Source organism: Neocloeon triangulifer, unplaced genomic scaffold (assembly GCF_031216515.1).
Source record: "Neocloeon triangulifer isolate White Clay Creek 2 clone unplaced genomic scaffold, ASM3121651v1 ptg000012l, whole genome shotgun sequence".
In the NCBI taxonomy this organism is placed as follows: Eukaryota; Metazoa; Arthropoda; class Insecta; order Ephemeroptera; family Baetidae; genus Neocloeon; species Neocloeon triangulifer.
The window spans coordinates 8,742,203-8,768,099 of record NW_026775554.1 but is presented as its reverse complement, the minus strand read 5'-3'; the positions used below and the strand labels follow the sequence as shown (position 1 = coordinate 8,768,099).

Here is a 25,897-nt window from a genome sequence, read left to right as displayed (position 1 = left end):
AAGATGGCGTTACAAATCAATTCAAACATTTTGCTAAGAAATATAAAAGAAATATCACCGTTTGACAGTAGAATCTTTATGAAAAAGTGCAGATTTAAAGTTATCAACTTCAATTTATTTTATATTTATAAGCATTGGAACTAGCTGCAAATTATATCGCCAGGTGATTTTTTTTTCTTTTGAATAACCGTTTTTGTCACGTTTAAAGAGAAACACAAATTGAATTTAATTTAATTTCAAAGTTTGGATCTTCATGTTCGAAAGACTTACTCAGCCCAATATTATTGATAAATTATAGAGGCATAATATTCAGGCATACTTATATTTTAAATAAAATCGAAAATTATGTTCAATCTCCAATTTATTGGAACAAGATTTGTTTTCGAACGAAGGGTGATGATGATGATGATGAAATGTTGCAATTTATTCGTTGTCGCGGGAAAAAGTTTGAAAAGCCGGCGTGTGTTGTACGCTCGGAGCCCTGGGAGGCAGAGCAAACACGCATTATTTCATCACCCGGCCGGCGACTCAATAAAATCTCTCGCGCGGTGATGCGGATTTCTGCGAAGTGCAATTAAAACAACGGCTCACGGCTGCTCCATAAAAATGGAAATTTGCACAACACGTTTATTGTGCTGCTACCGCGCAGATGAATATTTACTTCGTGAAAAAACTTTTTTCCACACGAGCGGGGTTTTAATTAGACAAGGTCGGCGGGCTACAAATTATAGTAAACAAAGAAGAGATGGATGGGTGTCAAGAGAAAATTACTTCTTATAGACAAAAATTTTTAAGAGTTTATACATGGGTTGAAAATGATACCACGGATGTGCAGAATATTTCTTAAAATCTGGTGCAATCGAGTTATTGGCTTCGGTTCTTTTTTAGGTTTAATTGAATGTTATCTAAAATACGCATACTCAAGGTAGTAAAAAATTGCTTCTCGCAGCAGGTTGTAAAACCTTTTGCTCAACAAGGTGGAAAGTTTTATAAAAATTACTTGAAATGCCAAAATAAAAATTTAATTTATTTTATACTAATCTGATCATCGTCCATAAAGAGCTGAAAAATTATTTTGCATGAACTTACAGATAATTAGTGAAGATTGAAAATCTACAAAGTTTAGGAACTTTTCAACTTTTTCACAAACTTGACACCTTTTCTAAAGCATGAATTACATAACGCAACAACACTGATTTGCATATATTTAAAAATGATATTTTTGTAATTAATGGCCGAAAAAACTAAAAATTAAAATAAAAAATGGGCTTTTATTAAAAATGTTTACTTCCTGTTAGTGAACGTTTCAAACTATTATTTAGTCAATTTTATACTATAAGAATAAAAGAGCAATTAATTTTTTTGCCGATTTATAAAATCAATGTTGCAAATTTTAATTTTAAAAAAGCTGGGTAAATTATTAAAAAAAAATATTTATAAGACGTGAATTTGATGTGATTTTCCTAATAAGGCCACGACAACCTTAAAAAAAGTACATCTTAATTAAACATTACTTTCTTAAGCCACAAGACACTTGATGAGTCTGTCTGCCTTCAAACGAAAGGGGTCGCGTCCATTTCAGCGAAACTCACTCCTTTTTCGTCAAACTTTTGGCACTCGTCAGACCCGTGTGTTGTTTTACGCGTGTGTATCTCCCGCGGGGTAATTAACGGACACGTCAAAAACAAAACGGGCCATTATTCTATTTCGAGCGTAACTGCGCGCAAACGGCCGCAGTCGGATCGATTTTTTGAATTAACTCTCAGCTCATGAATGAAATCGTACGCATGGGAAGGAGCTTTTCGCGATTCTCTTAATTCTTTCTTTTTACGCGGTCCGTCGAAGGACCGGTGGAGCGGCTCGGAATAAATTCCCACAGATTAAATAACAGGAAAGTCTTTCTTGGCTCCGTTTCAACATCTCCTCGCGCTCTGGAGCTCTCGCATGTGAGGCGTGCCATACTCGCTGCGACTAAACCAAAGAGTCGCGACTACTATTTGAAAATATCAAGTATATACACAAGAAGAAGTCGGCCGACCGACCGAGCACCGATCAGTCAGCAGTCAGTGCCGTGTCAAGACCACCTGATGCGGACGGGCCATGGCAATGAATGGATGGGCCTCTGTCGTCAAAATCTCTTTCAACTAAACGAAAATTTGCTACAAAATATTATAATGTATTCATTATCAAAAGAATTTGCTAAAATAATGTAGTTTTTAACTTTAATTGGACCTTAATTTGAGAAAACCACGGAGAATAAAATTTTTTTATTAGTGCTTAGAAACTTCACTAAATTAGTAAATATGTTAACAAAATACATACCTTCTTCGCTTCATTCTGTCACATAAAATTGTGATTTTTTTACAAAAGCTAGTTGAAATCAATGTAAATCAAGATTGGGAAAAGGCAAATTTTTCATGATAAATTTGCGAATCAAAAGCCGAAATTACTGACTCAAAACAGTCAGTAGAGGACGAAAAATCAATTTTATTTCTTAATTGAAAATAAAAGAAATATTGTTCATTTTATTCAATCAACAACTAAATAATATTAAATTTGAGGTTAAAAAATGAATTCATGAATTTTTGCAAGTTTGACTGAAACCACTGAACGGCTTGCTAGTTGTGCATTTTAGGAAAGTGTTTTAATCTGAATTCACAAATAACAGTAGATATAAATATTTTGGAAAAATTTAAATAAAAACTTTAAAAAATTTTGGCATGAGTAAAACCATGAGATAACAATAATAAATAAATTTTGCCTAAAAAATTCTAAAAGATTGTATTTAGGTAGAGATTGAGCGTTGATTTGTCTATAAGCTCAAATTGTAACAAAATAGCCAAATTTTACTAAAATGCTTGCTTTTAAAAATAAATAAAAAGTTCAGTTTCAAATCAGGCAAACATTAGATAATTTTGAAAGTATTGATTTAAATAGTCGACTTGAAGGCCCCATAAATTGCAAATATGCAAATGAATTAGTTGAATGTTAGTGGCCCGCATGAGAGACGGCCCTGATGCCGCACTTTATTTCATGGCGCGCTGTAACCGTGTGTGTGTGTGCTGTGCACTGAATTTGTGCTGCGATTCATGGTCACTCGCAATAACACACACGGTATATTTGCCCCATAAGCACATTAAAATGTTCCACTCTCAATAGTGACAAGAGCGCTGCATTAGCCCGAAAAATTATTCATCTCAACTCTTATTTTTAATTGCAACAAGTCGATTAATTTACTGGCGCGAAAACTTCTGAAGAGCAAATTAAGCAGAGATGACTTTGCACATCGAGCTGATTAATGAAAAGGGCGGTTGTTTTTGGCAAGCAAAGAGATGAATCAGACGCTACTTAAAATCGGTGGCGCCAAACTAGCGAGTAAAGTACGCACTGTCCTCCCATCTTTCCTGTTTGTCTTTTTAAAATTCTGCGAAGGATCCGAGCTGACAGTTTCGAGTTGGAATTCCGTGAATTCTCAAGTTAGAAACTTCTTTTCTCAAAAGAGAGCATAAGCAGAATTGAAATCTATCTGCAGAGGAATGGTGGGTTGGCTTGTTTCAATCGGGATGTGTGGCTTGAGAGATTTTCACTTAAAATAAACAAAGTCCAATGGACACTACACTTGAAAGTGTGTTGAGGAATTTACTGACAAAACTAACAATTATAGTGGGCTCCAATTTAAATCAGAAATATATTACTTAAAAAAATTATTTAGTCAGGCATTTGTCTTTAAAAAGTAGAAATACGTCAGATGGTTACCACAATATGCATTTCTAAATTACCCGAAGAAAACTTAATGATTTTATAAAATTTGACTACATATTTTAAGCATATTTTTTGCAAACTAAATATAGAGTTTCCTTCTTCAGGATTTAACATGATATTAATTAAAACAAAAAAGAATAATATAATGATTTTTTTGTCTTACATAATCAGAGCCCAGCCGCCTTAACTTGCCATTTTTCAAAATAAAAAAATTTAAGATTATTTGCACAGTTAATTTCTCCAAGCATTTCTTCTTATAACTTAATTGAATACTAGCTCGCGGTTGATCATTCTCTTTCTTTACTTGATGCAATACATTGAGAATGAATTATAAAAAGTTTGCAAATTTCATTCCAAGCCCTTCGGAGAAGAGTTACAATGTGTCATCAACTCTCAGCTGGGAAAATTGCCAAAATATGGATTCACGTAAATACATTCATAAAATATCGATCACTTTGCATCACTATTTATTTTCATGCAAGAGCAGAGATATTCTTTTATGGAAAAAAACTCACTGCATTTTTTGGTCGCTGGCAAACTTGTTCAACGATGTGGTTGAAACTCTGGAGGCGCGTTTTCTGGCAGTAGAGAATTCGAGGCGCCGGCACCGAAAACCTCTTTTTGCCTTGGTCGGGGGCGGCACTGCCGGAGGCGGACCTGCTCGGCTGCGTCCAGCTGAGCCGGCTGACCTTGACCTGCTCAAGTTCGCCGTCCTCCTCGGTGATGAGCCGGAGGACCGGTTTCTTGCTCTTGCGGGGGCGGCCGCTTTGCTTCGGGGGCGGCGGGGGCGGGGGCGGCCCCGACGGCGAGCGGTAGAGGATGTGCAGGGCGCACTTGGTCACCTCGTTGACGCAGGCCGTGATGCTGGGGGCGGCGGTCGGGGGCCGCAGCAGCAGGTTCTCCACCGACCAGAAGGTGAGGGCGCTCTTGATGAGGCGATTGGTGGTGGCGCCGAGGGCGGCGCTGTTCGCGCGCTGCTTCTTGCGCTGGCACTTGAGTTCGTACACCGAGCCCAGCGTGGCGAACTTGTCCTTAACCACCGGCCACGCGACTTTCTGCTTGCTGTCCATCTCGCCGACCATCGCACCTGCTGCTCATGATACACTACGCTGACTGAACGCCCGCCCGCCCGACCCACCACTCGTAGAAAGAAACTCGCTTTCCTTGAGTCCCCCGCCCGTCGCAACGCCAGCGCGCCTCCTCCTCGGCTCTCGGCAGAGCAGGAGCCGCGAGGCGCCCTCTTTCTTTCTTATTACATCTCTGCGCAGCACATCTCGCAATAATATGCTCGCAAAATACTCATGCTGAAGAACAGTATTTTTGTGACAGTTTGTTATTTGATTTTGAATCTGGAAAAAGTTAAAATTTATTCTAATTTATTTTTATTGCATTTACAGATTTTGTAAAAATTGATCATTTGCAAGGTATTTGAAAACATAATTATTGGTTAAAGAGAAAAAAAATTAGGGACCGCTGGGAAAATAAATTTTAAAGACCAATTTGAAGAAAAAAAGCCGATTGCATTGTTATTATTTTTTTAGTTTGAAAATCAACACGATTGTTTATTTTATATGCTCATATCATAAACAAGAGATTGTGATATTAAAAGTTAATTTTGGCTTCCAAAAATTAGCAAACAATTTTAAAAGTCACATTTGCAGCTTTAAAAGTAAATAAAGAAATATAATAAAATATTTAAAAAATAAAATTACTTCTGGAATAAATTGGATTTTTTTTGCTTGAATCAAATTGAATTTAAGTTATTTTTACTCCGCACCTATAAGCAGACTTCTAAAATGATTTCAATGCTCTTCTTTGATTTAGAAAGAAACCTTTTTATGTTGAATTTTGAATAATGAATAGTTCTCGGATTTGTCAGATGTACTCTGCAAGATCAAATCTTACCATTAAAAATCAGGGAAATATTACATTTCTATATGAATTAAAAGCGAATAAAATAACTTTGAAATTGAAGGCTTCCTGTAATATAAATCAAATTAAAATTCTATAATAAATTATATCTTTCAAAAACTATAACATTTTTGCTATTTATAATGATTTAAATTAATAGCAATGCATTAAATTCAGAAGTTGGAGAACAAAATTAATTACACATAAATACAAGAATAGGTCAAAGTTCCTTCAGAATATTTGCAAAATTTACATATTTACTTTATCACGCCAACACAAACCCAAACATTTCCTCTGTACTCTCTCCTGCGAAATTGCGTAGCTTAATTTTCACGTTGTTTCGTCATCGCCTACGCCTTTTTAGCTTGATATTTAATTTTCGCCCTCGCAAACACGATGCGGACTTTCGGATGCGCTGAAATTTTTGTGGCGTAATTACTATTGATTTTTATGCTGCGCAAGTCGCATTTACATTCGGATGCTGCTGCAATAACTGTCGGCGTTTTTTTTTTTTTGTGCGCTAAGTGGTGTGAGAATCTAAGAGCGGGGTTTAGTTTGCGCTCCGTTCGAAACAGATTAACCTTTTGTTTTAAAAATCTTTTGTTTGTTAACGCAAGAGTTTTTTTTTGTTTTAAATCCACACAATTTTGTGTACCCAAATTGTTGTTCCTTTTTCATTAAGATGATGTATATTTCCTTCCTTTATTATTTACACTACTTAATTTGTAAATTAAGTATTAACTGTTTATAGTAAGTAGGATTAAAACTCATTAAACTGGCAAGGATTAAAAAAAGAAGATTTTTAAAATTAATGATAAAATTTAGTTTCTTTGTAATATAAGCTTGAATTCAGAAAAAACGAACCTATTAAATATGGAAAAATGCGACGATTTCAAAATCACCATAAATTTTTAATTTTTTTAGACAAACGAGCATTATATGAAAAGTGAGCGTGCCAGCACTTTTGTATTTATATAAAAGTCGACTTGGTGTACAACTGACATTCCTTGGTATAATTATATACGCGTCAACAGTGGGTCTCTGTGTTTGGCGACGCGTGGTGCAAAAAGCGCCTCTTTTGGACCACAAGAGGGCGCTTGTGCGCGATGCCCTGACATTTAATTACTCATTCACGAGAGAGATTCTTGCCAGCACAAAAAACGCTCAGAATAAAATTATGAAAACTACTGCAAAGGGGAGCGTAATAAAAGAGCGTGTCACTCACTGCGATGTACTCGCTGTCGGTCTCCTCTTGGTCGTCTTTCGCCTCTTGCTCTGGGTCTCTCGTCTGGGAAGCAAAAATAAGAGAGGATTTGAATGAGTGCCTCTTTTTGCGGCAAACAAACTTCTGCACTAACCAAGGATGGAAATTCTTGCCGCAGTTCGCAACTCCACTGCTGGTACGGAATTCCGCAGGCAGACACTTTGACGAGGAAGTCGCGCAGTTCTTTGCACAGAGGAGGGTGGCACGCCAGGTCCACCCTAGACACACGCAGCCACTCCTTAAAGGGGCGCGAACGGAATTTTTTTATTCAATTTTTGGATACAACTTTTCTAGAAGATTCTAAAGATATGTGAAAAAAAATCATTTTAAGCCAAAATTAAATAATAATAATTCAGATATTAAATGTTTTATCGTTGGCCAAAATAAAAATTGTAATTAAATAACTTGGACACACCTCAATAAAACTGAGAATGGCCTTGTGCCAGGGTGGCACTTCGAGCAGCATGCACGCTGGACTGTCCCTGCGACGACCGCCCGATCTGTCAGACGGGGTCAAACTGCTCCTCCTGCTGGCGGTGCCCATCGGGGGTTGCGACCCCGCCCGCTCCTCCACAGGGGTGGTCGCCGGACTGGGGGTTCTGTCCAGACCGAGGGCCCCTGCCGACCGGCCTCTGGGCAGCCGCAGGGAGCCCCCGGTGTGCGTGATGCCCCCACCCCCACCCCAGGGCATCTCTGGTAGGGTCAGGAATCTTGCTCCCTCTGGAGTCACGCGGGGCACGGAGCGAGACCTAGGCCGTAAAAAAGGACGAGCTGCCCAACTGCCGCCTACAAAAACATTTAAATAGAGAGAACTTCGTAAATTTTTCTTATTTAAATTTTCAGTTTCTTTACAATGAGGAAAATGCTTCAGAAAGCTCATAAATCCTAGCTTTCCAAAAATATAGTGTGGCTTCATTCATTTTAATTTTTTAAGTGTTTGCTCTAGTTCATTGCTTTTTATGTATTTAACAATGTCATATACCAATGTAAGTGACAGAAATTATAATTAAAAATGAGCTATGTGAAAATAATGATTTATTATAGGTGGATTACTTTTAATGACGAGCAAGAGCAAAATTCTGATTTATTTCAAAACCACTCAAATAAAACCATCATTTGAAGTAGAGTTTATGCACGATGAAAAGTTATTTGAAACGGAAATTTATGAGGATCAAGGATCAAAGTCTCTCTTTGTGTTTCCGCGTGAAAAAGGCTTTTTGCTTGTCTTGCTATCTCTTTCATCAAACGAAAATTTGCGCTACTTTCATGAAACGTAGGGCACTCTTTATCAAAGCTTTTGAATGGGTCGCGTCACCTGAGGCTAAAATATCTGCTAAATCGTGTGGTCCCGGGTGCTCAGGCGAATCAAAGTCGGGCAGATTTTGCAGTTGTCTTTGAAATGCTAAAATCTCCTGCTCGGGGTTCTCGCAGCGGTGTTTGGCGTGCTCCTTTGAACGCTCCCTGCTCTGTTGTTGCTGCAGCAGCAGTTTGGCGGGCGGCGGCGCAATGTTGGCGTGCGACTTGGACCGCCGCTTTTTCATTGAAGAGAAGCGGAACGACCTTTTGCCGCCCGCGATCAGCGTCGGCGACCCGTTCGGCGTGTTCGACTTGCTGCTCGACGCGCTGGCCGCCGTGATGGCCGTCACGGTGGCCGCCGCCGCCGCGGCCACGGCGCTCCCAAAATCCGTCAGGCTCTCCCTTGAGTTTGCCGACTGCAAATGTGAAAATGGAAAAGATTATTGGTCTTAATTTGAAAGCAATACATGACAAGTAAATGAAACTTTGGTTTTTATTTGACACATTTCTATTCTAAGTCTATTAAACACATTTGTGTCTGGGAAAGTTACAAACAATCATTATAGCGATGAAAAAAATTGAACCTCTAACCCTTTCGAATCGTCTCTATGGAATTTAGTGTGATTTCACAAAATTCGGTCAAAACTCCTGATAATTTTGAGGCCCAGTTTTAAGATGAATATTTGTGTCGCGATTTTATCAACAAAAATGTTGCTGATTTTCATAATCAGGAAAAGCATCAGTGTTACACAGTGTTAAATAGACTAGATATAGCTTTTGAAATTTTATTCCTGAATTTTATGTGTTATAATATCTTTAACAAATCAAGATATTGCTTTTCAGAAAGTAATTACCAAATAATATTTAAATTTAATTTATTTTATCCGATTTTTTTTTGCAAATTTTGTGTATTTAAAGTGGGTTTCTGTGTGCGGCGTGCATTAAAAAAACCACACGATATACAAAACAAATGTGACTATTGGGGTGAAAAAGATGTACCTGGAACATGTGCGAAAATGCGAACAGAGTAGTGCTGGCGATGGCGGGCTCAAGTGCGGTGGCGCTGCCAAAACTGTCCCTGGCCGCCAGGGCCTTTTCCTGCCTCTGCAGGGGTCGCTTGACGACGTGCAAAGACGTCGGACAAGTCGCCTGCTCCTCCTCCCCATCCCCGCTTACAATGCAGTCGAGGGTCAAGTTGACCTTTACGTGGCGAAAACAACGCAAAAGTGAACACACAATTCGTTATAAATGTGGAATCAATAGGGTCTCTACTGAATATATAAAAGTAGGTTTTTCCAAAAATGGAAAGTTTAAAAATTAAGTGGACTTCAACTCTTCTAAAATGAAATAAACCGGTTGCTATTTCCATTAAAAATATAATAAGTAAAATGTAATATTTGCAGCAAAAGCAGCCTATTTAGAAAGAGAGATTATTTTTGTCTCAAATATGGGACTTTTATAAAAGAATTTCCTTTTTAAAATGAAAAAATAAACGGGTGAAAAGATTCAATCACAAAGAACATATTTTTTTTTATTTTTACTTAAGGAATTCAGGTCAGCCTGTATTTTTAGTGTAGAAAAAATTTAAATTAATTTATATCGACTGAGAAGAATAAATAATGATTTCACTGAGTAAATTTTTAATTTTCTCTTATCTTGTTGTTTTTGTTGTTATATAACAAAAAAATGTTACGACGAGATATATTTAAATTGACCCAAGCTTAAGCCATGCATAAACCAATAATATAAAACTCTGAATATGAATGGCTCACAACTCACAACTTAGTTCTTTAATTTAAATAATAAATTTCCAATTAGTTGATGTCCACTTTGAACCCCTATAGCGTGTCAATAAAATACACACCAATTCTGCACACAATTAACACATATTTAAAATAAGAAGAGTTCACTGACCTTTCTCCTCTTGCGAAGGGTGCTGGGTTCGGTGTCGGTGGAGGAAGCTCTGCTCCTCGGGCTCTTAGGTGGGTCCGGCGCCGAAGCGAAGCTGGACCTGGAGGCACAACTTTTCCACCGCTGCAGGTGGGTGGCGGTGGTGAGGAGGCGGTGCAGCAGCAGCCGCACCAACACCAGAGGGTTCAACACGCACGAGAAACAAGACAGGAATGTTTGAACGAACTCGGTCGAACTGGGGTCACAGATTTTGGGACGGTTTGCGGTTTCTGCAAATGAAAACATTGAAATTAATGCATTAATCGGCGGCGGCGAAGTTTTGATTGACTGACGTGGTCTGTTGATCCCGCTGGATTCATAGGAACTTCCGCTCAATATCCATTCCAAAGTTGCCAAATCAGCAGACACTGATCCCTGCAAAACAAATCAAATCATAGGTTTTATTGCAGGAAATATAATTAAACTTTTTAATTAACTTTTTTATGTGGTATTTCAGTTTGCATATATAATTTACTATGAATATTGAAAATAGGGGTAGAAAGAAATTTCGACACACACACACAGATTTATTTAGAATATTCACGCACTAATATTTGTATGGGGAAAATTTTGAAATTTTCAATTCAATTGTTTTCAACAATTGAATGTAAGCAATGAAATGTAAAAATCAGTAAAATTTGGACAAATAAACAACAATTATAATAATATTCATATTCACAGAAAATACAAAAATTTATATTTTGAATGATTGTAAACAAATTAATTTTTTATTTATTTAATATTATGAATAAAAATTTCTACAATTTATTATTTATTTTGCTGAACTGCAATGTGTGCACCATAATGCAACATTTTTTTAATAGTTTTAGGGTCAATCAGATTAAAAGGTTCTATAAAAATGGTACCGCTTCTGATTGGCTTACGACAATTCAAACAAAATTTCTTTGTTGTTAAACAGTACAATTTATTCTTTAAAAGAAATTGGTGTTCATGTATTTTTTTTCATCGTTAACTTTCCTTCACAAGCACCAGGGCTGCATCAGAATTAAAAGTAACTTTTATTAAAAATAACCAAATTTCTGTGTTGATCGGGTTGCATAAAAAATTTAATTTTCCATCTCCGCCATATATTTTATTTCACTTTTGACTTCCTCCTTTTATTTCGCAATATTTTTTTTTAATAATGAGAGTTGAAAGGGTTTGCAAATGGCTCAGGAGAGGGTGGGCGTGCGTTGGACTTGGTCGATGCACGCTCCATTTCACAATGATCGGTCGGTCGGGCGGGCGGGCGGGCGGGCGTTCATCCACGTGTTTGTTTAGCTGAAATTTCCATCACAAAACGCCGCTGCGAGTATATATCACCCCTCGCAGCACGCGGCGGGTGTGAGCGGAGTGAGGAAGGGACTCTTATGTGTTTGTTGTGGCTTTGTATTTTGTGAGAGAGCGCGCGGTGTAAATTTAGAACTGCTATGCTGCAATTTCCAACGAGTTCAAACGATGTTTCGAACCAATGGAGTGCCTTTTTCCGCTGGATTTAACTTTGGTAAAAGGTAAACCGTTAATAGAAAAACTGCTTTTTGCAGTGGCGCGCGCGCTGCATAAAAAGTTACAAAATTGTCTGTTGTTTTTCTGGGTGCAACTTTAAACTCGTCGATTTTTCAATCGATCCGAGAGTTGAAAACTATATATATATATTTTTTTTTATTTTACCTCTAAGGCCCTTAAGACGAACATCACAGCTCCCTCCACTGATAAGCCCAGCACGGCTCCCGACTCTGCGCAGGTTACCAGTGAAGGCGACGAAGACGTTTGTGCAATGTAATTGTCCTCCACGCTTTCCAGCAAAGGTGTCGGTGGTGGTGCTTCTTCTGCAATCAATGAATCAATAAAATTAAATAAAATTTATTCAATTATGATAATATCATAGCATATTATGCTCTACACCATTTTTTCTCCAAGAATTTCCTAAAATCCAAGCCAAAGCTGTATAATTTAAACCAATATTAAATGTTGGCAATTAATTGGGAAAATTTTTGGTTTTTTGATTAATGCGTATTCATTGCTTTTTTCGTGTTTAATTTTTTTTCAATATCTGTATCACGAATTTCCTAGTTTGTCAATGATGTTATCCTACGATCATAATTTGTAATTCTTGTATAGTCTAATAATATTATTGCTTCAACAATTTGATTTACTGCATTAATGAAATACAATCGCTTTTAATCGCATTACAAACCCTATAAATGTTAATAATGTTGATTAAACGGCAAACACACATAGCAAGTGAAGAGATCTTTGCGGAAAACAAACATGTTATGCGGTGCGCGGCCTGATGTGGGCTAATAAAGGTCCATAAAGGAATCCACGTGTGCAAACAGAGTCGGGAGAGATAAATTGAGCTATTCCAGAGCTAGCAGCGCAAAAAGCCCATGTATGCAAAATATGCCTAACAACCCAAATAGCGGCTCATTTGCAAACGCAAACAAACTCTCTCGCCCACACGTTCACATCAGTTAACAAAATCAAAATTCTTGATATTACAGCAGAAAAATTTCTGCTGTGATTTTTCATGAAATCACATTAAAAGATGGTCCCGTAAAAATATGAGTTCCATCGAAATAAATAGAAGATAAAATAAGTAACATGATAATTTGTTTCATGATGAAATTTTTCCAAAGTAATTTTAATGTCTCTGATCTATTCTAATTGTAAGAGCAACATTTACTTGCTTGGTGTGTGGTATTTTTATGCTCAATGGCCTCAATGCCTGAATATTTTTGTTGTTGCTCTAAAATGAATATTACATCTAGTCTAATTATTTCAAATTTAACATTTTAACATTAAAAGTGGGTCCCAATATCAGAGAAATGATTCTCTCAGCAGTCCAAGCGCAAAGATTCTCGCGCAATGATTCTTCAGAAACGATTCTGGACTGTAGTGAATTTTCATTGAAGTAAATTTGTATTTAATTAAGTCAAAATATAAGCGTATTCTTGACTTGATGAAATACATGAAAATAATTAAAATAACAAACAGACACTTTATTTTAAGTAATAAGGAATGGACTCATTGTATTTATTTTAAATTATAATTTTTTTTCAAATTTCCTTATTATTTTCTTTAAATAATTAATTATTTCAGATGTGCTAGGCTAATTAAAGGTTTGAAAATTTTAATAAATCAACAATTTGCTTTTTTATTTTGAAAACAAAACAAAGAAAGAAAAAATTATAAAAATAATCAAAACAAGATTAATTAATTAAGATAATATCTAGAAAAGAAGCTTTAAATTCAAATAAAAAAGCTGGTTCAACACTTAATTTTACGGCACAATTGCTGAGTTTTTTTTGCTTCGCACTTATTTTCCGCAGTACCTTGAATTTTTTAAATTGAGAAAACAGCCAAAGCATTGCGCGAACTGCTTTAATATCTAGAAAATAAGCTTTATAATCAAATTGCTTTTTTCTTATGAAGCGTAGATCCCGATATCTTTTTTAAAACTGAGAAAGAAGCCAAATTTTGATCGTAGTGCATTAATATCTAGAAAAAAAGTTTTAAAATAAATGAAAGAGCAGCCTTCAGACTTTATTTGAGGCACTGCAAGGTGATTTTTTATATAGCTAAAAAAATGCTTTAAATTTAAAATAAAGTGCAGCCATAAGACTTAATTTTACGAAACGCAAGCTGAGATTCTTGCTTCGCTTTTAATTATCGCCGGTCCTAGTTTTTAGGAAATAAATTAAACTTTTATAGTATATTATAATAACTTATTGAAATTTAAAATTGTTAAAAGCACGAAAAGTGCATTTTAAATCCGGTTTTAATACAAATTTAATTCAATGTAAATGCAGTACAGTTGAAAATAGTTTCTCAAGTATCATTGGGCGAATAATCGTCATAAATTGCGCAATTATCTTTTCTCTTATAATGGGACTCACCCTATATCTTTAACGGGTACTTTGAATTATTCTGATTTGACATTTTCCTAAATAAATTTTCATTTCTGAATATAAAATCATCCAAAATAAAATTGCGGGGACTTAGGACATAAAAATTAACTAAAAAATCATCCTATTTTTATTATTTGAACTACACCCTCTTGACCTATTTATTAGATAGTTAGAAATTATTGTATTAATTAACTGTGGCTGTACCTTGGAGAATGTCGTAGACGCTGATGCGCAGGTTGACGCGGTGCTGGAGGCCGAGGTAGACGAGTGTCCTGGCTGCGTGGTGCTTGACGTAGCGCGCGTACTTGGTGCTGTGGTTGGTGTAGTACCACTCGTCCGAGGGCAGTAGCAGTTGGCTGAGCGCGTCAGGAAGACCCATGTCGCACAGCGGCTTGTGGTTTTTTGGCTCCAGCGCCAGGATCGCCACAATTTGCAGCACCAGCACCAGCAATTGCTGTGAACAGTCATTTGTGGTCGATTGTAAATGGATTGACCTGCGGTTGAGAGGTACAACAACAAACATTCCTCTGCTAATTCCTTGAAATTCCACCAAAACAACACTTGGCTTTTTACTGAGGGAGGAATTTTCATGTGGATTGGATCCAAGCTTGATTGCATTGGCAACTTAAAACTTTCAGCAAAATTTTATAAAGGGGGAACAAAAATCCCAATTTCAATAGTTCTTTGCTTAAAAATTCAAATGGTTTTAGAAATTTAATTTTGCAAAAAAGGCTTATCGAGCGGAAGCAATATTTGGATGAAAACCCTCAAAAGCAAATTATTTTCCAGAATTAATTTTCTTAAAAATATAGCATTGGAACCTTTCGCAAAGAGATTAAATTAGATTTCAAATATAGAATTTTAATCTTCTGGAAGTTTACACTTTCTGAAGAAAAAAAGAAATAATTAATTAGGGAATTAAGTTTCTTATATTATTTAAATAATAATAATAATTTAAAGATTCTTCTATAGATTTCAAAAAGCATTAAAAATATCAACCAACTCTGTGATTTAAAAAGCATTTTCTAATACAAAATCAGATATATCTATTTGAATGAAAATAAATTTTGCTTTAAATATTTTTTAAACTAAACACATTTAAACAGGACGTACTGGATCATGCGTGGAATCCAAAGCAGCAATGAGTATCCGGAGTTGCGGATCCTGGACGAGTTGGTCTTGCACGGAGGAACTTTTGCTCATAAACAGCAACGCCCTGGCCGCCAGCAACTGCAGACAGTGGTAACTGCAATGCCTCCATCTGCAAAAACGAAATGTAATATCTGGCAGCAAACTTCATTTTTTTCTTTTTGTATGAAGATGGAAATTTCGTGTGTGGTGTGTAAGGCGTGTGTGAATTGATAACGAGAGATGTGTGTGAGTGTGTGTGGTGGTGCGTCAGTGTGCCCAGCCCTGTGAGTGTAACGTCTCACCTGCTCACCTCTGGCTAGGTGTGCACTGCTGCTTGCTGCCCACGACCCTCTTGTACAAAGTCAACGCGTTGTGCAAAATGTTGAGCACGGACAGCGCGTGGACACTAGACAAAACATCTGCAGACAAAAAAAATATTTTTAATAAAAAAAAACAGAAAATAAGGAACGTGACGCAAAAAATAATTTTTCATAATAATAATAAATAACTTTTTTAATTCCACAAAAGAATTTCACGGTTTAGGTTTGGTACATGGAGTTTGAATTGAAATTCGGCTTTTCCTCAATGGATTTATCTGAGTCGTTTATTGTTTTGCACAATAATCCATGGAGTAAAAGCCGATTTTCAAATTCAATCACCATTAATTTTGTTGAAGCCTAAACACAAAATCTTTTTTAGCTCTGTGTCCAATAATTGTTTGCCATATTTAAAACTAAAAATATAAGAAAATTTATCTCAAACTGAATTATCATATTATGCTATATAATTACATTTATTTAACCTTGAAACTCCATATTTCGTTATTAAATGAGTTTGAATGAGTTTTTTTCAAAAAAGGGAGCGGATTGAATTTTATTCCCAGCTCTCACAAATTTTCTAGAAACTTATGTTTTTAAAACTAGATATAGTGAGAATTAATCCTAAAAAACATTTAGTACTCTGCAAAAATGTAAAGAATTTTATCAAAAAAACCCCCACATCAATATCTAAAGGGAATTTAAAAAAAAATATATAATTTGAAAATATCTCTTGTCTGACTCTTGGCTTTTGAAAAATTTAAAATTTTTAATTAAGATTTGATTGAATTGGTGATTAAGGAGGTTTTGCATTATGGATCGATGTAAGAAAGGGTTAGATATAAAAATTTTGTTTGCAAACATATGCTCTTAAGAGACGCTGCAGTCACTTCATGAAGATGTCGCAGTTTGCGCGCAAACATTTACAATTTAAATCTGCTGCCAAATGAAATTCTAATCTCAGTGCTGCTCGGAGGAGAGGAGGAACAACAGCAGTCGGGAGTCAAAGTTGGAAAGTTATGCACGCCGCAGGACACATCTGCGCTCTCGGGTTGCATAAAACGACAAATCATGCATGCTGGCACGCCTTCAACTTTCAAACCGCAATTTACTGCGTCGCCACCGATTAACACCCCCATTGGAAACGGGAGCTCCATTACACATTAGCATTTTAATAAGGGCCATCTCACCTAACACGCTCTCTTCCTTGGCTAACTCCTCTGGCTTGCGAGCAGCGTCAGGCACTTCAGTGGTCGTTTGTCGCCAAACCGAGCCGAGCCGTTTCGCGGCCGGCGTTGGACGATTTTCCGCTGTTAAACGCTGCTTGCTCCGCGGAAGACCTTCAGTTTCTTGATGGTCGCTACGAACAAAATTACTTTTGTGTGAAAATTCAACTTTATGGGATCGGAAAATCGGCTCTCGTGTGAAAATTGGTGCAGGAGAAAAATTGCACCAATTTTGGGATATAAATTTGTTTTGAGTTAAAACAGCTGTAAATTTTAAATGGGTTATTATATCACTAAAATTTATTTAAATTGTGCTGTGATGAATGCAATTTTTGCATTTAATTGTATGTTGAAAAATTCCTAAGGTAAGTCATTTGAAGTAAAAACGTCTTAATTATTTTTTGCAAATATTTTTCCAAGTTGAGAAACGTCTGTAAAAGATTGTGCATTGTCTTTTTCACATAAAATTTAAATATTTTAATTTTTGATAAATGAAACATTAGAAAAAGTGATTTAAAGTAAACAGAATAAGTGCAAGTGATTTTTTTTTTACCAATTTTTGTGTTTTGTAACTAAATATTTTTGATTTTTGCTAGAGTGTGCCTTGTATTTAAAATGATTGATTTAGACGTCTGAATCTGACAAGACTAAATTTAGAATACACTCGCCCCTTTCAATGACGGGTGTAACTAAGTGTAACACGCAACCCTTCTAAAGTTACAGCTGTTCAACTTAACCTACGTGTATATTGTTTTAAATGGTGGGAAAACCACTTGTCTCTCTTAAAGAGCTCTGAAATATACCTCCAATTAAAAGCCTTTTAATCCTGGGAAATCCAGGAATTTGAATTTTACTGTAATCAATAGATAAGAGAAAATTACAATTTTAATGTAGACACCAAACGTAAAATTATGGCACCAAAAGCCATAGGCTTGTATAAGATTTTTTTACCATATATTTTAATTTATTTTGAAAAAATACTTGATTGTTGTTTTCTAACAAAATATAGAAATTTCAAAGGAAAACCATTTCACAACTTCAGTGGGAACTATAATATTAGAAGCAAATTGCAAATCAATTTACCAGTAAGTGCAGGGGTGTCTGAGGGCTTGCGAGGTGTGGACTTTGACGTCGGACAGTCTGTGGATGACGCACGCGTCGATGACCTTATTGATTGTGACCATGGCAGTGTACTGCAGGTCGTGCACCCCGTGGATCAGACTGAGGCACACCCGCAGCACCAGACACAGGCAGCCGCTCAACTCGCGCCGCGAAACCGCATCTCCGTTCGCTGCTTTGATGCCGTACGTCTCCACCGCCGTCTGCAAACACCGACTTGATTAAACACGAAAATTATCTCACAAAGACCGCTTCGAAATCCTCAAACAAATCTCTGAGAATTTCAAATGAAATTTAATTATTAATGTAAGATATATTTCTATTCTAGAGTTATTGATAAATTAATAATTTTAAGTTTGGTTAAATAATGAAAATTATAATTCTGAGCTCTGAACAAAGGTAAAAAAAGAACTCCGACAAATCCAAGCTTAACTCAACTGCTACATCAGTTGATACTTTTTGGATTTTCAGATTTAACTTATAAATAATTAATAGGCAATTACAAATATTTCATACTTCTCAACTTATAAATAACAATAATCTATCTGAGGGTCATTCAATCAATCAATTTATCTCTGAATGTGATACTTGATTTGCGTCTGACTAATTGGATGAGTAGCTGTAATGGGGAAGAGGGTCTATAATAAATAAAGACAAGAGCAATAAAGAAGATATCGGTTGCTGTCTAACCTTGAGTACATTGTGCAATAGGGCAGAAGTGGCGCGGTGAAGGGCAGTGTCACTGACACTCTGCAGCAGGCGAAGCAAATGGGGGATGTGAGCAAGAAGCCCTCGTAACACATATCCAAGGCACTCGGGATTGCCCGCCATGCGTAGCAGTACTTGGAAGCTGCGCTCAGCCTCTAGTGCAGAATGCCGCTCTAAAAAACACAAATTTTATTTCAAACTTGACATTCTGAGGATTAATGTTCATAATTTTTTTTTCGTTGCAAAAAATTGTTTTTTATTCAAAAACAAACGGCTCTACCAGTTTCGGTCACGGTCTGCGACCCTATTTCATGAGCAAGAAAAAATACAAAAAATCAGCAAAATTTAAAAACCACATTTTAACATAAAAATAAAAATCTTAAAACTAACAAATTCAAGTACCAACCTATTTCATGAGCAAACGCGCTGCTCGCTGACTAATACAAGAATGAGCTAGCTAAAGACAGATTGATTGGGGGAGGTGATCTTTATTGGGTGATTAGCGCGCGGCGCGGCCGACCACGGGGGCGCCGAATGACGTCGGGCACATTATGCGTTTTCGAGAAAAAGCTGTTTGCTTCCTCTCTCAAAAAGGACATCCACCTTTGATCGAATTGGTGGCTCGGTTGGCTTATTACATTATTACCGCATGCCATTGCCATTGCTTCCAGCACTTTTCTTTTTGATTGATTTTGTTCGAATTTAATAACCGTTGCATCTGACCATGCAAAAGAGTGGCCAAATTCAGTCGCGTGTTGAGCTATTTGAAAACCATTGCTGTCCGTCCCAATTGAAGCCGGATCAAAAGTTTTTGAAATTGCCCTTTTATGCTCGTCAAATCGGAAATAAACGTGTCTTTTTGTCTCCCCAATGTAAACTGAAGAGCAATCGGCGCATGGCACGCGGTATACACAATTACGCAGAGCAGGTTCACATTTGGGTTTTACATGCATTAAACATTTTCGCAGATTTGAAGAGTTTGAGAAAGCAACTCGCACTCTGGCAACTTCTTGGCTGATGGCCCTGATTTTCTCTGATTTTCCTTTAAAATAAGGAATGACCATTGTGGTTGAAAATTGTTGGGGGGCTTTGGGTGTTGGAGGATTTTTTGTTTTATTGTGTGCTTTGTTGATAAAATTTACGGGGTAACAATTTTGACGAAGAATTTTGTAAATGTTGGAAATTTCTTCTTTCAAAGAAATTTCCCCTGAGCAATAACTGTATGCTCTTTTAAACATTGAGAGAGCAACAGAGAACTTGGTTGAGAAAGAGTGATTTGATTCAAAGTGGAGGGTTGAGTTGGTGGAGGTGGGCTTGCGGTAAACTGAAATTGCAATTTTTTCACCATCTTTTTTTAAAAGTAGGTCAAGAAATGGGATTTGGTCATCCTTTTCAAACTCACAAGTTAATTGAATTGAGGGGTGGATTGAGTTGCAAGAATCTAAAAAATTTTCGATTGGGAAAACTCTTTTTCTGTAAATTATGAAATAATCATCTACGTATCGGACGAATAGACGGGGGGATTGTTTGAAAATTTCTAGGCATTTATTATCAAAGTTTTGCATGAAAATTTCAGACAGCACTGGGGACAGTGATGATCCCATAGCTAATCCTGATTTTTGTTTGTAGAATTTATCTTTAAATTGGAAGAAAGTTGAATTGATGCTAAATTCAATTAGTTCCAAAAGTGCGCTAATTGAGAGGGAGGTTCTGTCAATTAAAGTTGGGTCATTTTCAAGCTTTTGTCTTAAAATAATTAAAAGATCATTTGTTGGGATTGAGGTGAAAAGGCTTTTAACATCGAAGCTACAGAATTGATCAAATTTGGAAAGTTTGAAATTTTTAATTGTTGGGAGGATTTGCTCTGCATTCTTAATGCTAATTGTTGACTTATCAGTTAAGGGTTGCAGGACGTTGGCAAGGTAGCGAGCGAGCGGCTGGAAAGCGGACCCCACGGTGCTCACGATGGGCCTCAGCGGTGCACCCTCCTTGTGTACCTTCGGAAGGCCGTAGATGTGAGGCGTCTTGTAGGCGTTCTGCGAGGCGCCGGGATGGCTCGGGTCAGGTGTGATGGCCGCTTTCTCTTTTTGGTGGAGAGAGGTGCCTTGGAGGATGGCCTGCAGCTTCTTTTCGTACTCTCGCGTTGGATCTCCGGCCAGCTCCTCGTACTCGCCACCTGCGAGTAACTGCTCCATCTTCGAGTCGTAGTCGGCGGTGTCCAGCAGGACGACGGCGCCGCCCTTGTCGGCCTTGACGACCTTGACCTCTTTGTCGTCGTCCTGCTGGACACCGCCGACTACGACTCGAAGATGGAGCAGTTACTCGCAGGTGGCGAGTACGAGGAGCTGGCCGGAGATCCAACGCGAGAGTACGAAAAGAAGCTGCAGGCCATCCTCCAAGGCACCTCTCTCCACCAAAAAGAGAAAGCGGCCATCACACCTGACCCGAGCCATCCCGGCGCCTCGCAGAACGCCTACAAGACGCCTCACATCTACGGCCTTCCGAAGGTACACAAGGAGGGTGCACCGCTGAGGCCCATCGTGAGCACCGTGGGGTCCGCTTTCCAGCCGCTCGCTCGCTACCTTGCCAACGTCCTGCAACCCTTAACTGATAAGTCAACAATTAGCATTAAGAATGCAGAGCAAATCCTCCCAACAATTAAAAATTTCAAACTTTCCAAATTTGATCAATTCTGTAGCTTCGATGTTAAAAGCCTTTTCACCTCAATCCCAACAAATGATCTTTTAATTATTTTAAGACAAAAGCTTGAAAATGACCCAACTTTAATTGACAGAACCTCCCTCTCAATTAGCGCACTTTTGGAACTAATTGAATTTAGCATCAATTCAACTTTCTTCCAATTTAAAGATAAATTCTACAAACAAAAATCAGGATTAGCTATGGGATCATCACTGTCCCCAGTGCTGTCTGAAATTTTCATGCAAAACTTTGATAATAAATGCCTAGAAATTTTCAAACAATCCCCCCGTCTATTCGTCCGATACGTAGATGATTATTTCATAATTTACAGAAAAAGAGTTTTCCCAATCGAAAATTTTTTAGATTCTTGCAACTCAATCCACCCCTCAATTCAATTAACTTGTGAGTTTGAAAAGGATGACCAAATCCCATTTCTTGACCTACTTTTAAAAAAAGATGGTGAAAAAATTGCAATTTCAGTTTACCGCAAGCCCACCTCCACCAACTCAACCCTCCACTTTGAATCAAATCACTCTTTCTCAACCAAGTTCTCTGTTGCTCTCTCAATGTTTAAAAGAGCATACAGTTATTGCTCAGGGGAAATTTCTTTGAAAGAAGAAATTTCCAACATTTACAAAATTCTTCGTCAAAATTGTTACCCCGTAAATTTTATCAACAAAGCACACAATAAAACAAAAAATCCTCCAACACCCAAAGCCCCCCAACAATTTTCAACCACAATGGTCATTCCTTATTTTAAAGGAAAATCAGAGAAAATCAGGGCCATCAGCCAAGAAGTTGCCAGAGTGCGAGTTGCTTTCTCAAACTCTTCAAATCTGCGAAAATGTTTAATGCATGTAAAACCCAAATGTGAACCTGCTCTGCGTAATTGTGTATACCGCGTGCCATGCGCCGATTGCTCTTCAGTTTACATTGGGGAGACAAAAAGACACGTTTATTTCCGATTTGACGAGCATAAAAGGGCAATTTCAAAAACTTTTGATCCGGCTTCAATTGGGACGGACAGCAATGGTTTTCAAATAGCTCAACACGCGACTGAATTTGGCCACTCTTTTGCATGGTCAGATGCAACGGTTATTAAATTCGAACAAAATCAATCAAAAAGAAAAGTGCTGGAAGCAATGGCAATGGCATGCGGTAATAATGTAATAAGCCAACCGAGCCACCAATTCGATCAAAGGTGGATGTCCTTTTTGAGAGAGGAAGCAAACAGCTTTTTCTCGAAAACGCATAATGTGCCCGACGTCATTCGGCGCCCCCGTGGTCGGCCGCGCCGCGCGCTAATCACCCAATAAAGATCACCTCCCCCAATCAATCTGTCTTTAGCTAGCTCATTCTTGTATTAGTCAGCGAGCAGCGCGTTTGCTCATGAAATAGGTTGGTACTTGAATTTGTTAGTTTTAAGATTTTTATTTTTATGTTAAAATGTGGTTTTTAAATTTTGCTGATTTTTTGTATTTTTTCTTGCTCATGAAATAGGGTCGCAGACCGTGACCGAAACTGGTAGAGCCGTTTGTTTTTGAATAAAAAACAATTTTTTGCAACGAGGAAAAGCCCGAATCTTCATTTCCATGATCATCTCCTCGAGTGTCAACTTCTTCAAACAAATTTTTTTTTCTAAAGATAAATCATTTTAAATGCAAAATATTAAATGTATATAATTTTAAAATAAAATTTAATAAACTTAATGTCATAAAAATGTCTTTATTTAAATTTAAGATGGTTTCTTTTCAAATAATGAAAAGTTTTCACATTGCAACTCGAATATATACAAAAAATTATAAATTCTTATTCAAAAGTGGTGCATTTACTTGTTATTCCGCCAGACAGACCGGCCTGGAATGCCGCGTTTTGGGCCATAAAGAGTTTTTCCGCAGCTAATCTCTGGTTAACGACAATGTACACTGCCGCTAATAATAATTCATAAGAGTGCGTCTACATGGGAACTAGGGTCGGAGCAGCGCGTGTGTGTATGATTATTATTTTTATTACCTGCTTGCGAATTCTGGTCATGTTTCTCTTTCATTGCTTTTCGTCGCGCTATCTTTCTCGAATCTTGCTTGCTGATACCGTCTTGATTATCCTGCAAGCGAGAAAATTTTATAACACGCCTCGTCGCCACGCATAAAGAACATTACACCACGCGAGAGCGAGCTGGAAATCGCGTACATACAGTGTTGAAATCCTCGACCATTGAATGTTAGGGCCAGGCCGTGCGGTGAAGTACAACATGTACGCGATTTCCATGCTCAGATTTGGGGATATAAGAACAAAATCTGATCCGATTTGTGTTTCACTTATCCAGTTACCGGATTGCAACAAAGAAGTGGTTCTTAAACTTTTTTGAAAATTAAATTGCTTGTTTAATTTACTGAAATTGAATTGAGAATTTGATATAATATTGGATATCACTCAGTAATTAAAATTATTTGGCAATAATCTCTAAAAAATGAATCTTCAAAACAATTTAAATTCAGGGGAAAATAGGTCGTTTAGGAAAATCTCAATTAATTAAGAAATATTTACATCAAAATTTATTTTTTCCCCATATCCCCCCTAACTCTGTACCTACATTGAGCTCAACAATGAATGAAAATTTAAAAAAAAAGTCCAGATAAATTGAAAACTTTAAAATTATTTTCAGCCTCAGCCAATTAAGGGATAGTAGGAGTTTGCTCACCTTGGAAATTGAGATTTCCGGGTTGCTCCCCTTGCTTTTGACTGAGCCAGCGGTGGAAATGCCGGGCAGGACTTCCGCAGAGGCTGAGCTGACTTCCTCCGAGTCGGTCCTGGCCTTGAGCCCCTCGTGGATCCGCCGCAAGATGCCTTGCGGCTTGGACACGATGGTCTGCGCAGGCGCGCCAGACTGACCTGCACCGCACGCCTGCGCAGTGACTTGCTGCGGCGAACTGTCCGACTGTGCCTGCGCCTGAGGGTCAGCGGCCTGCGTTGCGGGAACAGACGCATTGTTGGTCACGCGAAACGCGGCCCAGCAGTCGAGCAGCATTTGGTACTGCAGTTTGGCCAGACTGCTCGGCGCCAGGTCGAAGGGTGTCAGCCCCGAGCGGTTGCAAATCGAGATCTGCGCGCCGTGCTCCAGCAGGTCCAGTACACATTCCCACGGAATATTGGCCTGTTATTTTTTCGATATATATTTGTTTTACTTAATCAAGGTATAATTTTTTCGAAATTGTACAAGTACAAAAAAAAATAAAATCTGATTGTAAACGTGAAAAGAAAAGTAAATAAAAAAAGTATCAGAAAAGTGCAAAAGTTACATTCAAATCTAAATTTTACTTTTTATCTGAACTTATGGATTTTATCGATTTTATATCTAAGGGTCTATCTATTTTCTATTTTAGTATATAAAATCAAAGTATAAGTTTTATTCTCCGCAATTTTTGGTGATTGATCATAATAAATATAAAAAAATATTTATTTTGCATCTCCAAATGATAGACTACCAAGTCCAGTTTTGTGTTTAAAAAAATTAATAAAATAATAACTATTGGCATCGAAGTTCTTATGGGAAGGAATTTTGGACTTTTCTGTTCCTACCTGGCAAAGGCAGATGTGGAGCGGCGTGTTTCCGTAGCCGTCCTGTGTGTTGGCGCTGGCGCCGTACTTGAGCAGGAGGGAGACGAGGCTGGCGTGGCCCTTGACGCACGCAAGGAACAGGGTGGGCAGCGAGAAGAGGTACTGCTTGGTATAGACGTGCGCGTGCAGACAATCGACCTTGTCGGCCGAAAGCAGCGGGTTGAGCCGCAACAGACTCGAGTGGTCGTCCGACGCCGAGATGTCCAGGTGCAGGGTGGTCACACCTCCGTTCAGGTCGTCTGTGTCCGACGAGCACACGGACGACTCGGACGTGTAGCTTGCGTCGGCGCCACCGTGTGGCGCTGCCCCGTGCAGCACGTGGTTGCGTTGGTGGCTGCCCCCGCCGCCTCCAGTCGCGTCGTGCTGGTAGGCGGCCAGGCGCCGCTGCTCGTGGGCGGCCAGCAGACCGGCCAGATCCACAGCAATGCTGCTCTCCACGGGCGACGCAGAACCCTTGCTAGAGCCTGCAAGAAGAATTTATTAAAATAATTTAAAAGATGGAGAGGAGAGGAAAACTAAGTTTGTTTTGTAAATTATGACAGCATAGATTTTGAATACTGAAAATATAACAGGCAAAGATATATGCTGAAGATGTTAATTTATTTTTTAAATTGAACAAAAAACTATTTAAAATATTATACAATGTATTTTTATCTTGATTTATCTTTTGGTGGTGCCGTTTTGTCTGACATTTTATTTAAATAAATTATTTTCAACAATTCAATGTGAACAATGTATTTGTTGTGAACAAATAAACAACGATGATAATAATATCAATTGATAAAACGGAAATAACAAACAACAGGAACCAATTATAAGTTGTACCCAAATATTAATTTAACAAATTATTAATATTATATTTTTGTTCTTTTAAATATATTTTTTTAACAGTCTGTAAATAATTATTCATTTAAATATGGGCACATTACTCATTTTATTTTGGTACATTTCATGCAATTTTCCTAATAATAAATAAAATTAATA

The 25,897-nt window shown here is 37.7% G+C and overlaps 1 protein-coding gene across 8 annotated transcripts in view; it reads right to left on the bottom strand.

Moving 5' to 3' along the window:
* The window catches only part of LOC132198045 (uncharacterized), a 101,282-nt gene that overhangs the window by 25,061 nt on the left and 50,324 nt on the right, over nucleotides 1-25,897 (bottom strand). For 7 of the 8 annotated variants that reach the window (XM_059621775.1, XM_059621774.1, XM_059621777.1 and 4 more), the window contains exons 9-25: nucleotides 24,875-25,377; nucleotides 23,997-24,449; nucleotides 23,309-23,399; nucleotides 18,578-18,768; nucleotides 17,852-18,090; nucleotides 16,733-16,902; nucleotides 15,536-15,644; nucleotides 15,208-15,355; nucleotides 14,299-14,548; nucleotides 11,855-12,012; nucleotides 10,477-10,558; nucleotides 10,148-10,413; nucleotides 9,233-9,433; nucleotides 8,253-8,649; nucleotides 7,353-7,723; nucleotides 7,032-7,175; nucleotides 6,899-6,961 (exon numbers count right to left, since the gene is read on the bottom strand). In XM_059621775.1, the coding sequence (XP_059477758.1) occupies nucleotides 6,899-6,961; nucleotides 7,032-7,175; nucleotides 7,353-7,723; nucleotides 8,253-8,649; nucleotides 9,233-9,433; nucleotides 10,148-10,413; nucleotides 10,477-10,558; nucleotides 11,855-12,012; nucleotides 14,299-14,548; nucleotides 15,208-15,355; nucleotides 15,536-15,644; nucleotides 16,733-16,902; nucleotides 17,852-18,090; nucleotides 18,578-18,768; nucleotides 23,309-23,399; nucleotides 23,997-24,449; nucleotides 24,875-25,377 (3,836 nt within the window). The remainder of the gene's footprint in view (nucleotides 1-6,898; nucleotides 6,962-7,031; nucleotides 7,176-7,352; nucleotides 7,724-8,252; nucleotides 8,650-9,232; nucleotides 9,434-10,147; nucleotides 10,414-10,476; nucleotides 10,559-11,854; nucleotides 12,013-14,298; nucleotides 14,549-15,207; nucleotides 15,356-15,535; nucleotides 15,645-16,732; nucleotides 16,903-17,851; nucleotides 18,091-18,577; nucleotides 18,769-23,308; nucleotides 23,400-23,996; nucleotides 24,450-24,874; nucleotides 25,378-25,897) is intronic. The other variant, XM_059621780.1, reaches the window with a different exon arrangement.